This window comes from Varroa jacobsoni, unplaced genomic scaffold (assembly GCF_002532875.2).
Source record: "Varroa jacobsoni isolate VJ856 unplaced genomic scaffold, vjacob_1.0 scaffold_123, whole genome shotgun sequence".
Classification (NCBI taxonomy): Eukaryota; Metazoa; Arthropoda; class Arachnida; order Mesostigmata; family Varroidae; genus Varroa; species Varroa jacobsoni.
In genome coordinates, this window is record NW_019213025.1 from 87,770 (window position 1) to 100,927 (window position 13,158).

General features: G+C 49.4%; 1 protein-coding gene across 1 annotated transcript in view; it reads right to left on the reverse strand.

Moving 5' to 3' along the window:
* exd (PBX homeobox extradenticle) overlaps positions 1 to 13,158 on the reverse strand; it is a 316,385-nt gene that overhangs the window by 28,389 nt on the left and 274,838 nt on the right. The window contains exons 4-5 of the mRNA XM_022845728.2: positions 8,927 to 9,117; positions 1,953 to 2,088 (exon numbers count right to left, since the gene is read on the reverse strand). Coding sequence (XP_022701463.1) covers positions 1,953 to 2,088; positions 8,927 to 9,117 — 327 coding nt within the window. The remainder of the gene's footprint in view (positions 1 to 1,952; positions 2,089 to 8,926; positions 9,118 to 13,158) is intronic.

A 13,158-nucleotide genomic window follows, 5' to 3' on the forward strand; every position in this document is an offset into this window, starting at 1 on the left:
ATATAGCAGTTTTAGCGCTATTTAGGCTTAACAGATACAATAAAAATAATGATAAAATTATCCATTCAGCCGAGCCAGCAGTAACCCGGCAGCGACAACGAGAAAACGTTTCGCCACTGTCATCGCTGTGCTAACACGCTCCGCAAAGATAGCAGCACCAACTACGGCAATAGGCGGCGGAGGTCGACAAGAAGCGATGGCGGGGGAATGGCTGTCCCAGCGGCATCAGGGGTAATAGCAGTCGCTAGCGCTCATCAGAGCAAGCGAGTAAGCAAGCGAACCGCAGAGCGGCAGTCACTCGTTCTCTTTCTCTGACAACTCGCGACCTCATCAAAAATTCATATCTGCCTTTCTCATCCTCTTCTTCTCTGTCGGATTTTGTTTGATCTCTCTCTGTCCCTCTTTTGATCTCTCCCTATATTTAGCGTTCCTTCACATCGTCCTCACTGCTTGCGGCAGTTCGGCTATTATCATTCAAATTTTACCGCGTCGCTTGCGCCGGATGCGCCATCGCTTTCCCAAATTCCACGCGTAGTCGTCAGACGCGTAGTCACTTTTCACGCGCACTTGTTCTCTCTTGGACTCTGTCTGCTGTGTTGCGGTCGCCGTATCTTCTCTCTATTCGCAGTTCTCGGCTGTGCGTCGATTTTTTGTGCCATGCGGACACTCGTTCGCTGTAGGTATATCTTTACCATCCTTCTTCCATCACCCCCGATTCCTCCTACTTCTCTCTTTGCTGCTATCGTCCTCTAACTGGCAAACGGCAGCGGCATCATCATAAGCCTCACAGAAGAGACGGTAAGCGCTGAGCTTTGGCGTTGTCTGCTTGTACTATCACAACTGGAACTACTACCGCTGCTGCCTCTATGATGGTTAACGTGGTCAACATCGCACGAATCAGCTCGTTCGAAAAAATGCGAAAAGGAGACCAAACACGAGAGCAAGGAGGATGGTGCTAGGCGCACGGAGCAGATGACCAAGGAAGGGCGAGGCAAAGCGATATACAGAAGGAGACATATAAGGAATAGGGAGAGGAAGGAAAGCACAAAGAGAAAAGAACGAGAAGGGGAATTGGGGTTGGATGGATGATGGGTGCTATGCAAATGTGGATTAAGGTGACTTTTGCTAATCTCTAAGTATGGTAATGATATTGTCAATGAACGGCGATTGCACGGCGTCTGTGATGACATCTATAGCGGCAGCAACAGCGAAAACGACGATAAGCCTGGCTATTACTGCTGCGGCAACAGTGACGAGCAAAAGAACTACGAGTCGCGGCAGACAAGCGAACGAATAGGGAAAAGAGGTAACTGAATGACTGAATGAATAATAATATGAATATGAATGATTTGAATAAGAAGCAGCCGTCCGACGACACTACTGCTCGTCGCTTCACAGACGCAACGGTGCGGCTCTAAAAGCCAACAGAGGCAGAGAAAGACCCCTCTTCCCCCGTCTGTCTGTCTGTCTGTCTGTTATTCGGCACCAGGGGGACCACTCGAGCGCGTCGCGCGAACGCACAAATATACATAGACACAGCTAGAAATAGAGACAGATCAAGCGATGAATATATAGCTAGACAAGCAACTAGGTCGGTTAAATAGCCAAGTTCGTACGAGCAATTGGACACTAACTGCCAAACATTTACCTGAGCTTTTTGATCATCTCGACGACGATCAGTGCGGAAATACAAACCAAGTGCTACGTTGGTAAATACATAAGCTCATTTTATCAACTGAATTATTCTCTGCCCGGTGTAAGTGAATACTACTCAGATATATCCCTGTATAAGACAGATACTACTGAGAGAATAGTCCCGGTACAAGGTAATTGGTTTCCTCAGACAATATCTAGTACCATTTGAATGTAGGCATTCTGCAGAAGTTATAAGTTCGTCTTGCTGACATGCTGAAAAGTTTCGAGGAGAAAGAGCACAGCCTAGCATTTATTACCTGAGAGACAGTGATTCCGCATTTCCTGGCAAGCTCTTCCTTGGCCTCTTCACTTGGGTATGGGTTGCTAAGGTGCGAGTAGAAATACTCGTTCAGAATCTCTGTCGCCTGCTTGCTGAAATTGCGACGCTTCCTCCTGCGACAGAAACAAATCAAACGAAGTGACAAACACAACGATTAAACACATTCGTATATAGCGCATTTTTACTAATACTCATTCTACGAGAGAACAAACAAACTACATGTCACACCAACCGCACTAAACAATTTATACATGTTTTATCGTATCTGATTCAATTTTAAAAATGGAATCGATTCCGCGACCGCCATGACGGCCCAATCGCTCATAAATTGATCTTCGAATTGAAGTCGGCCTCTCTTTCCATTAGGCCGTCTTAATGCGGCAATGTTGTACGCACATAAACGCCAACGGACGAAGACTGGATTTCCATTGTTGGCCCAATATTCGCACGGGTAGAAAGGGGCCAGCTCAAGGCAACGGGAAACGACTGCGGCCGAGGAAGCCGCGGCAATGGTCGTCGGCATAGGGGTGATTTGAGGCAAGGGCTAATGCTAGCGACGGTACGGGCTGGTGGCGTATTATAAATGAGCTCTGCTATCTTTATTAAATTTCTTTTCTCGACCCACTCAGTCAGCCGGATGGCCCAAGTCGTGGCACACCAGCAAGCTGGTCTGCCCCGCCGCTGCGGCCATCGAGCGCCGCCAACACCACTCTTGGCATTTAGCGCGCGATGCGGTTGCTGTGGCTGGTGGCGCTTCGCGCGCAGCATCCTTTCTTTATTATAATTATTTATTTGGCTGTTTACCCCCTCCCGACTCGCAGGACTTCAACCAGTCGGCCCCGGGAACAGCTGAGCATTCGAGATTGCCTGCTTAGAGTAGCTAAGAGCTGCTGGTTCGCCAGCCTTCTTTGCTTGGACCCGTTCACTTGCGTTCTTCTTGCGTTGATGCTTCTTTCTATCCTTTTTTTAATCTCTGCGCAGTCTCGTGCCACGGCTGACTTGCGGCGTGTTCTCTGCCACGCGGCTCTGCTGGCCGCATTCAAGCTAGCACAAAGATGGTTGCAAGAAAAAGCTGAGAACAGCCAGCTTGGCGCATGCGAACGATAAGTGCGGGAAAGCCGATTCCATAGTTTATAAGAGCAGCAACGGCGTGAGGTGGTGGCAGTTGCTACCATGCTGGTGTTTCTGCTAGTGCTCGTGCACAACCTGGCCAGGAAGGCAGTCCTATCAGTCTCCAGACGCCCGAGTCGATTTAATAAAGTCGATGCAAGCAACGATCAACAAGACAGGAGAGCCTCGATCGGCGCCAAAAAGCCAATGTGATACATGTATCAGTAAATAGCTTAAGAAAAAGTAATGCATGCATGTATAATTGACGCACTTATTGAATACAATGATTATTTAGCGCGTTGGAACCTCTACTCTGTCGTTGGGTTGTAAAGTGGGTCATTTTGCTAGATCTTATACGCCCATCAACGCAGTCTATGTTTATATAGGTTTTCGTATTTCTACTTTCAATTGTTCCGATGCAGCTGGTGATATCTTCACGCAACTCGTTGTGTACTTACAGATTCAATATAATGGCGTAAACAGGCATGACATATATATGTATGTATGTATGTGTGTATATTCATTCAGGGAGATAAGTGAATGTTTCCTTGTACAATTCACATTTTATTAGCCCCAGACACGGAAAAAACTAAGGACCCACATTTCAATGAATGATTGCCAAACTACAACAAACTAAACAAGATCGTAACGATCGCTTCGTGACCGTTACGTGTCTGTGCAGAAGATAATCGACTACGTTTTTTACAATGTGAGGATTTGCTGCACACTAAATGGAGACCTTGCAAATATTATCAAGAAGATACATCTCAAGTCTTCATTATGTATAGCTGGTAGAACCGTACTTGAGAATCAATTCCGCACTTTATTGCTAACCTCTCGTACTTAAAACATGTAAAAACATGATATTGTATGGCTTATATATGTTTTGCTCTAGTGGGTTAAAGGGGTCACTTTCATAGACACACCGTGTGTGCCTTACTCGACCCAATCGTCTATACTGCAAATTGCACTGCTATACAGAGCTAGTCAGTTACCAATATTCGCCTTGCTTGTCAGTTTGTCACATAGTCATTTGTCCTTAAAACACCCGCTGGGCCCTAGGGACTACCGAGAGAGTTCGGCAGCATAAGCAAGATGAAGTCTGCCCTTCGTGCAGCTGGATCGAGTATAATTCTTCTTCGATGCGCCGCTAGTTTTTTCTCTTCCTTTTGCTTCATACTTTTAATAAAGCTTTCTCTCCCACAAGCCTCTATCCCCCCAAAATAGCCAGCCAGTCAGCCATCTACGGCCCGTGCATATCCGTGCTTCTCAGTCGCTAACCCGCTCGGTACTGCATTTCATTGTATTTAGTGGCACGCAGCTATCCTAGCGTACACTGGCCGATTGTCGTTGTTCCACCGTTCAACCGCTTAGCATCCGGCTTTTGTTGCAACCTTTCGATGATAATCAGTCATTCTAATTGTTTACAACATGGGACGCGCCGAGAGTGGCAGAAACGGCGCTGGTGGCGATGCAGAAGCAGCACCGAACAACGGCTTCGTTGCTTCTTCCTTTATGAGCCTTCGTTTTATCTCCAACGTCGGCTGCGCGTTGTATTCCGCCACTCGACCCAGCGGCGACGGCGGCGGCGGCGGCAGGAGCATAAACAGTCGTTGGAGCAGCGGTGTCTGATCAAGTAAGGAGGCGCCCCGTTGAGTTTGGTTGCTTGTCTTACTCTTTGTCTCTGTCCTTTGCTCGCTTAGTGCGGCAGGGGCACAATGACGGTTTCACATAGCGAGGAGACGGTGGAAAACTAGTGACCACCAGTATTTCCCGTTGCACGCAGACTGACGGGTCGACCGGAGAAAGCTCATTGCATTCTTATGTGGAGATTTTGACTAGTTCGACTGAGCTAGAACTCTTCATCGATACGCGTTCGTGGGCATTTATAGCAGTGGAGAATAGCAGTTGTGCCGCTGAACAGGTCTGCCATAAGCAGACTTAAAGTAAGGAGTCCTGATGCTGGCGTAGTTCGCGGTTGTCGACTGCCGTCTTGCTTGTGCTGTAGTCGGCTTCTGCTTGTCTCCAAAGCTAGCTGCTAACTTTTTCGAACGTGTCCTGCCATGCTGTCCCAAGACCCAGTGGCGAGCCCGTTCTCTTCATTTGATTCTCTGGCGTGGAATACTCTCCATTTGCCCTTTTTGTTTCCACGCTATGCTTTGTTATGCTACGTTCGACACAACGACCACTTACAGGCAATTAGCAGTAAAAAGAGAATAGAAACTTTCATAAACCCCTTCCGACTCAGCCACGGTCATCACTGTGTTGACTGAGAGAAGAAGCTAGGTAAACAAGCAACTAAGCGGCGGCTGCAGCAGCAGTCTTCACAAAGTCGAAAGTCTGACCGCCTTTCAGTGGTCATTCGACGGCAAAACGAAGTTTGCCTCGAACGGTCCAGGACCTTAGGTGAGTTTGTCTTTCTCGCTGCGACTGCGCATGTATCCGGATTCTCAAAGTTGTGCAACAGATCTCTTGGCACCAACTGTCGAACGCAAAGTACGGCCGACGCTGCTAGCAACGGTGTTGTTTGAGAAGCCTTCGACTTGCCCTGCCCCTCTCAATCTTAAAGCCAAGCCTCTGCAGACCCCGTTCGCCAAACTCTAAACGCCTCATTATTGGTTGGCAAAGCCCGTCGGAGCTGGCCGGTCAATCGCCTGCCGTCGCCGCCGCCGCCGCCGCCACCGCCTTTTTTCCAAATCGCTGAGGCCACACACACTCGCATATAGACACACAGGCAGAGCCACACTCAGGCACAGAAGGATACAGCAGACCTCCTGCTTTCACCTTGCGGCAGTGGTTCGTACCCGAACAACGGCTGCTGGTGGCGGGCACTGCTGACCATTCATTAGAGCTGTAATGAAACTTTGAACAAACATCATCTGTGAAGGCGCAGGCGCGGCTAAACACTGCGCTTCTGCAGCCCTGCCCAGCTCGTATGGGATAGGTACTGGCTGGTGGTATATCGGTAGTGCAAGGGGCGACTGAGCGAGCGGCCGCCGACCGACCAGCCAAGTAGCCAGGCAGCGGTGCGAGTTTGCCAGTACAGTCCCAACAGAACGGAAGAAGGGTGAGTGGTCTGCCACTATGGAACTAGTAGGAAAGAACAGCCAGCACCCTGCTGGCCACCTGAGCAGCCGTCGTTTATCCCTCACCAGCGCAAAGAGAGAGAGGGAGAGGGCGAAGAGAGACTCCCTGGAGTTCGGTATCGTTGTGCCGCCTTTGGGCGCGTCACCAAATCGACGACGGTGGCGAACTAAAGTACCACACCATCAGTGTGCGCTCGATGGGGGTCCGGGCGAAAGGGGATAAAGGGATTGGGGGATCTTAATCTCGATAGATGGCGAAGGGTCAAGCTGTTCAGAAGCTTGAGCTTACAGCAATACACTACTAGCGCACTACCTTTTCTGTGCACTAGCATAACAAAGCTGACTCGAAGACTGACCGGCAGCTGCCATTCGTAATCAAAGGTATCTGCTCTCGCTTTGCTGCGGTACACTTTTTAAAATCTACGTATGTAGTGAAATTGTGCTCGGATAGAACCAGTCACACACTCATACACTCCGAACTCATTCAAACAAATTCATAATATAATTCCATAGGTGAAATTATTCCTGGTCTGACCTGCATGAAGTCGTCGTTTCCGGAGGCAAAGCTTTGTTATTTTTTGCAGCATAAACTAAACGCAAATATGGCATTTTTGTTAAACTGATCTGGTCATCAGTTTGACGAACTAGAGATCAGTTCAGAGCTGTTGCAGCAACGGATGGCGTAGGTAATTGTCTCAATATCAATGCAAACTGGATTTAGTTGGACCCATAGGAGTGGCTGGATTGTAGCGCTGGTGAGTAACGAACCTCTACTACTTGCCCCCCATCATGCAGAGTCATTGTAGGCATTTAATTAGTCACATGCTGCGCCCCAGAGACAGACATGGACACAGGATCTCTTATAGACACAGGCGCGCACAGGTTACTCGCGCAACGGATGAAGGCGAAGTGGGCAACAAAGTGAAGGCAGCAATGTGGCTGGGCGACAGGGCAATGTAGAACGGATGGGGGTGACAATAGCGTTGGGAAGAGAAGGAAGAGGGGGGGGGGGGGGGGGTGTAAATAAAACTAGATACGAATTTCATCCATCACCTTGTGTCCCCTCTTGTCCCTCTTGTCTCACCCAGCAGCTTTCTGCTCCATTATATTCCGACGAAGGAGATGGACATACTGAATCCGAGCGAAGAAATAAGCTGGCTGGCAGACAGCATCGACTAGCAGCAGACATGCACAGCATGGACTAGCAGTAGTAGTAGTTGTAGTAGTAGTAGTAGCAGTAGTAATAGTAGTAGCACCGCCGCGGCACTGCTAGGGCGGCGGTACAAAGAACTGGACGGTCCAGCAGATTCTCGTTCGCCAGCCCGTTTACCGGGCAGAACCTGGCCGAGAATCCCCACGCAGTACAATTAAACCTTTACCGCACTTGCTCTCGGTTTCCTTATAGTTGCAGTTGCGAAGCGGTGCTCTCTATCCGTGTCTGCCTCTCCTTTTTTTTATCTTCTCGATTCTGTAGTCGTCAGTGTCGACCATCCTGGCAACAGCATCACTCCAAAGACGCTTTGATGTCGTCTACGCGGCACCACTTTCCACAATGCAGACAATACCCTTTTCTACCTCTGCTTGCTCCGTTGTCGACTCTTCACGGTTGCACCACACTGTCCTGATCAGACAGCCTGTCGGCTAGCCCAAGTGGGACAGTTTCGTCTCGGTCGCACAACGCTATTAACCCTTCTTGTTGTGTCGTTGCCAGGAGAGCGAAAACTGGCGGGTGCTGGTAAAGCAGCAAGGGTTTTTTTTTCGATCTAGCAATCAGTAAGCAAGTGAGTGAGTGGTTGTAACCTCTGACTTTTGGTTGGGGCCAAGCTCCTGCCAGCGGTCTTGGGGTAGCCGCTTCATCGCTAGTCAAAGCTAAGTGCTACTCGTGGGGTCCAGCATAGCTAAAATGAGCAATCACAATACAATTAATTCGGCAGCAGTAGCGGAGAAGCAAATTAAAAGGAAAACGCATTTTAAAATCAAACTCTCATTTAGTTGGTAGCACATCCGCCATCTAAATCCTTCAGCTTTCAGATTCTTCCACTGTTTCCCCAGGCGATCCTGCGCTGTGCTCCTTTTTAGTTTCTAGATCGTTGGAGCTCGTATGCATGCGCCGGCTATTGCAGAGTCGCCAATTGGCTTTGGTTCCCTGGAAGCTACAACCGCTGTTAGGGCAAGTCTAGCGCCTGGAGGCTGACTGGCCGGCTCCTCAAATGAACAGACAAAAGCAGACCCACCGCTCAAATAGTGGACTGAGACAGAAGAGACGGTTAATGAAATATTTAAACGTTTTGCTCCGCTTTGCCGCTTGCGGGGTCACTTGACGGCTGCTACCACCGCCGCTGCCTCTGTTCGGTCTTGCTAATGGCTCATCCCCTTCGTACTTGGCCCTCTTTGGTGGCCTGCTGTCGACCGAAGGCGTGCGTCCTGGAAGCGGCAGTACTCAAGGGCCGAACGCGACGACCTGCGAGACCTGACAGTTCCTCGTGCTAAGATATAAAGTCCCACACCCCATCTCCCCGCAGTTGCCCCTTTTCCTCCAAACCTGTCGTACGAAAAAGGAAGCAGAGCAGCTTCACTCAGCTCACACCATTGCAAGGACAACGATGTTGACTACCTTTTTGCTTTCTTTTTCGCAAAGAGGCAACTGTCCAGTGCTTGATATCGCACACGTCCAGCTTAATCGCGGCTAGCAGATAAAGAAAAAAGCAGCGAGCCAGAACCAAAAAATACATATCTATGCTAAGGACAATGTTACCTGGCGTCGAGGAACCTAGACCGGAGGATCATAACGGCCTCGCAGGTACTCTGCTTGAGCTGGACTTGGATGGAGTTGAACTTCTTATGGATGATCTGCACCATTCGCTCGATCTCCTTCGGCGTAATCGGGCGCGTTCGACTTTGTTCGCGAAGGAGGTTCATCACGTGTGTGGTGAACTCATTGCACGCCTGAAACGACGAGCACAGAAAATTCTTCACAGTTAGCGTCTAATAGTGATCCATTATTAGAGAAAACATACTACTACAGCATAGCTACGGCACTACAACAAAATGAGGTATCGTACTCAAATTTATAAGCACTCTGAACATCTGCTATATTGTCCTAGCCAACAATGTCTAGATCATATCGCAAATAACAAGGCAGCCATGAAGGATACTTAGGTCAGTACAAACTGGCACCGTTTCTGCGTCTTCTACTAAATATATAGTGATTGAAATAAGAGTGGCGATGCTGGAGATGGAATAGTATAATGCCGACGGAAAGAAGAGGGACCCCCAGGCAGCCAGCCGACCTAGCCCGAGCGCACATCGAACAGGGATCATCAGGAAAGCCCGCTTGCTTGCCAGCTTGCTTGCCTCCGCCGGGCTCTTTGCTTGCCAGTCAAGTCGAGCAAACCAAGCCTGTGAATGGCCTCGGTCGGTCGCAGAGTCGTCTCCTTTTGGCATCGGGATGGCCCTCAGGGCTCTTCCTCGCGATCCGTGGTAATGGGGCCCGGCGGCGGTTGGCCAGATAGCAACTATTAGGAGGTGGTGTGTCTGTGCGTCGAAGTCTCTGTCTATGTATGTGTAGCGCCATGTGTGTGGATAAGGGAAGGCTAGCGCAGCAGCGGCGTCGACTGCTGCGGCGGTGACGGCGTGAGACGAACGGTCGAGCAGAAACCCTCCATCTACTCCATCCGTTGCTGCTATCCCCCGCAGCAGTAGCAGTTCGCTACAATCCTTCTATGCTTGAGCCTCTTCAACTTCCCCACTTCTCTGTGTATACCCCTATTTCCACCACTAGTACTACTACTATTAGGCTAAAATGGATCGTAGCCGGCTGAGTAGCCGGCTGCTTGCTGGTGGCCCGGGGCGCGTATTACCCCACTCATTCTATCATTAAGTGACGAGCTCCTACCATGTCTTCCCGTTAGGCTGCCGCCTCTTAGACAGCCTTAGTCGTTCAAAGTGTACTACTACTAGCGCTAGCAGCACTCATCTATACTGCTGCTACGACTACCCGATGACTCTGGCTTTCGGTACTTCCCGGCTTCCTCGTACAAACATGCGAACACACACACAGTGTACATGGGTACAATGCCAAAGAGCTGCTTAAGATATAGTTGAGGCAAGAATAGGAACTGCTGGTGCTTCAACGTAGCCTGGAACCTCCACCAGCCATGTTTTCCGACAGTCTTCCCGGAAGCTGTAGGAGAATAAGGTAGCATCCTTAGCCAGTTCTTATGGATTATGGTTTCACTTAAAGCACCATGAGCGAGGACGCAAATACATGCCGTTGCACCGTTTATCTGTATATAAACCTCTGAAAAGGTGTCGGAAGGCATGCGCTCGGATTTCCTGCAGTCTGATGACATAGGGTTTGGCGTAAAGCAAAGTAATATAACAGCAGCAATTGAGACAAAAACGGAACAGGTTTGAAGAGACACGTTTATTCCATCACACTCAGAGGTTCCCTCTGCTATCGCAGACCTGCTTTGCTTCTTCTAGAAAATCTAACGTTAGCCTGATTTAGTCTAAGCCGGTCTGGACCGAAACAGCTGTTCAGTCTTTAGATTTTTTTCGGGCCATGTAAGCTTCTTGTCAGATAGTATCTCAACTGCCTGCTTCTGGTGCCGCTGGTAGTCCAGTAGTTTATCTGAACAAAAACATGTCGGTAGCTCGTCTTCTAGGCAACTAAAAAAAAGCCTTTTGCTACGCTTTGTGTTCAACTGATGGATTCGCCTGCCTCTGCTGCTGCAGATGGCTAGATATGTTCATCTGTGCTTCTTCTCTCATTCTTAACCAGGCTTCGTCCGGCTAGTCTCTCCGTAGTCCCGAGGGACTCGACCTAGAGGATGACCTGAAGAGACGGCTGACCGACTGAACCAAAGCAACGAGGAAGAAACCGCGGGGATTTACGCCAATCCCCGTTAATTGAAAATTGCATAGATACCAAGCAACGGACAGACAGGCGCCGTATAGCTCCGCTGACGCCAGTTGGTTGTCCCGTCCCAAATGTTCTAGCTAGCGGCGCTATCGTCGAGTGAACCTGGTGCAGCTACAGCTTCGACTGCTATTCCTTTCGTTGGAGCTTTGATATTGCTGTTGAATTAATACACGACGCCTACAGGCAAACTCATAGACTCGTATGCAACTCACAAGCCTAGCAGGTTGGTGGCAAGAGAGCAGACTAGTTAATAGTCTAGAGGGTGGCCTCCAGTAACAGTCATGAGCAACTCCTTGTAATAGCTTCTTCTCGCCGGATAGTTTGGCAAGGTTAGCGACTTACTAGGGCTAGCGTCAGCGTGTTAGAAGCTCCAGCAGTTTCAACCTTCGTCCGCTCGTTCATCGGTTTAGCCTGGTCGAAAACGTAGCTGGCGCCGGCTGGTGACGCTTTAGATCATCCGTTTCAACTTGGCCAACCGCTTCGTTGGTAGCTTGGCCTACCCACCACTACTGCACCACTACCGATGCTAAGCTGCCACGTTAGCCGTGAGTTAGCACACATCGAGTATAGCCAAATAGGAGGACATTACGGCCACCTGGACAGCAGATCGGCAAGCCAATGCCGCCAGCGGTGGTGTGGCGGCCGTTCGTTGGCGCAACGATGCACTTTCCCAAACCAGACGTTGACGAAGACGACGACCAGTTCGCTCCGGGACACCACCACTCCCGTGTAAAGAATCCCTCCACACCGAAGTGGTTGTATTTATTATAGCCTGTTGACTCCTTGACCATGCTCCGTGTCCCCTGGTCCGCTGTGCCACCCCCAGCAAATACCCCTCCGTTTCCCCTCTATCGAACGAACCAACCAGACGGCTCGCTGCCCGATCAACAATTGCTACCAACCCATGTACATCACAGGGACTGTCAAGCCAGACCTAGCTAGAAAGTATATTAAACCCTTAAATTACGCGTTCGACCTGCCAAGTCGACCTAGTTAGTACAAGTAAGAAACACCGAAGACGAGGCTACTGTTCCGTCCAATTCTAAGCAATTTTGTATCCGTTCTATAGACGTGTGTGTTATAGAACAACAGCAAAATGCAATACAGGGTTCTTACTTAGCTAGACGCCCACTGACGGACATTGGCCCTTATTAGTAGGAATTAACTCACAGCGAGCATATATATAATCAAAGACTAGTATATTTCTGTACACGTACATACAACTGTCCGCAGCAGAAAGAGACCAGAAAAAGTCGGAGACTCATAGAGGGTATGAAAAGTATGCCGAGGCAGTCTTTAGTTCAGCAAGCCAAAAAGAGTCGTCCAAATGGAACAAGAGTGAGCCATCCAAGTACCATGTGCGTCTATGCGAATGCTAGTAAGTGGACGGGATAGTTAACAGAAAAACCAAGCCTCGATAAGTGTCCCGAGAACAACGAGGACATGCAGGAAAATTCACATCGCACAAAGACAATAGCGTCAATGGCTTCAGCCAGCGATAGTTTTCGGGGACGGCGGCGGCTCATATAGAAGGCAGACAGAGACGGCTGCCCCTGATGGCAATCATACACAGCAGTGGCGGTGGAGCAAGTAAGCTCTCCAACGCAGGCACCAATATCTCGCGTTCGTTTTGGCCTGCCTTGTTTCGCATCGCACTGCCTGAATCGTTCCTGACTCGTAGTCGTTTGTAGCCCGGTCCACATAAAAATCATCATCGTCATTCTCGTTCCCGCAACTGCCGCCGACGAGCCACCGGCAGCAATTCATGATTATGGTCTTGCTGATGATGCTGATCAAGTAAATGCACGATCATTATATACCAGAGGGGTCTATGTATGTGGCCAATGGCGATATAGGAGAAAGCAGCAGGATTAAAACCAGCAGCAACAGTCACAGTAGAAGTAGTCGGGGCACTTTGATTTTTTATGCCATCCATTGCACGAGAACGGCACAAACGAACGTAGGAGAAAGAATGGAGTCTGGTAAGACGTAGTAGCAACAACTAATAGCAGCGGCAGCAGCACCAACAGTTGCAGCACAGAGCTGCTGAAGACGTCCGCCGA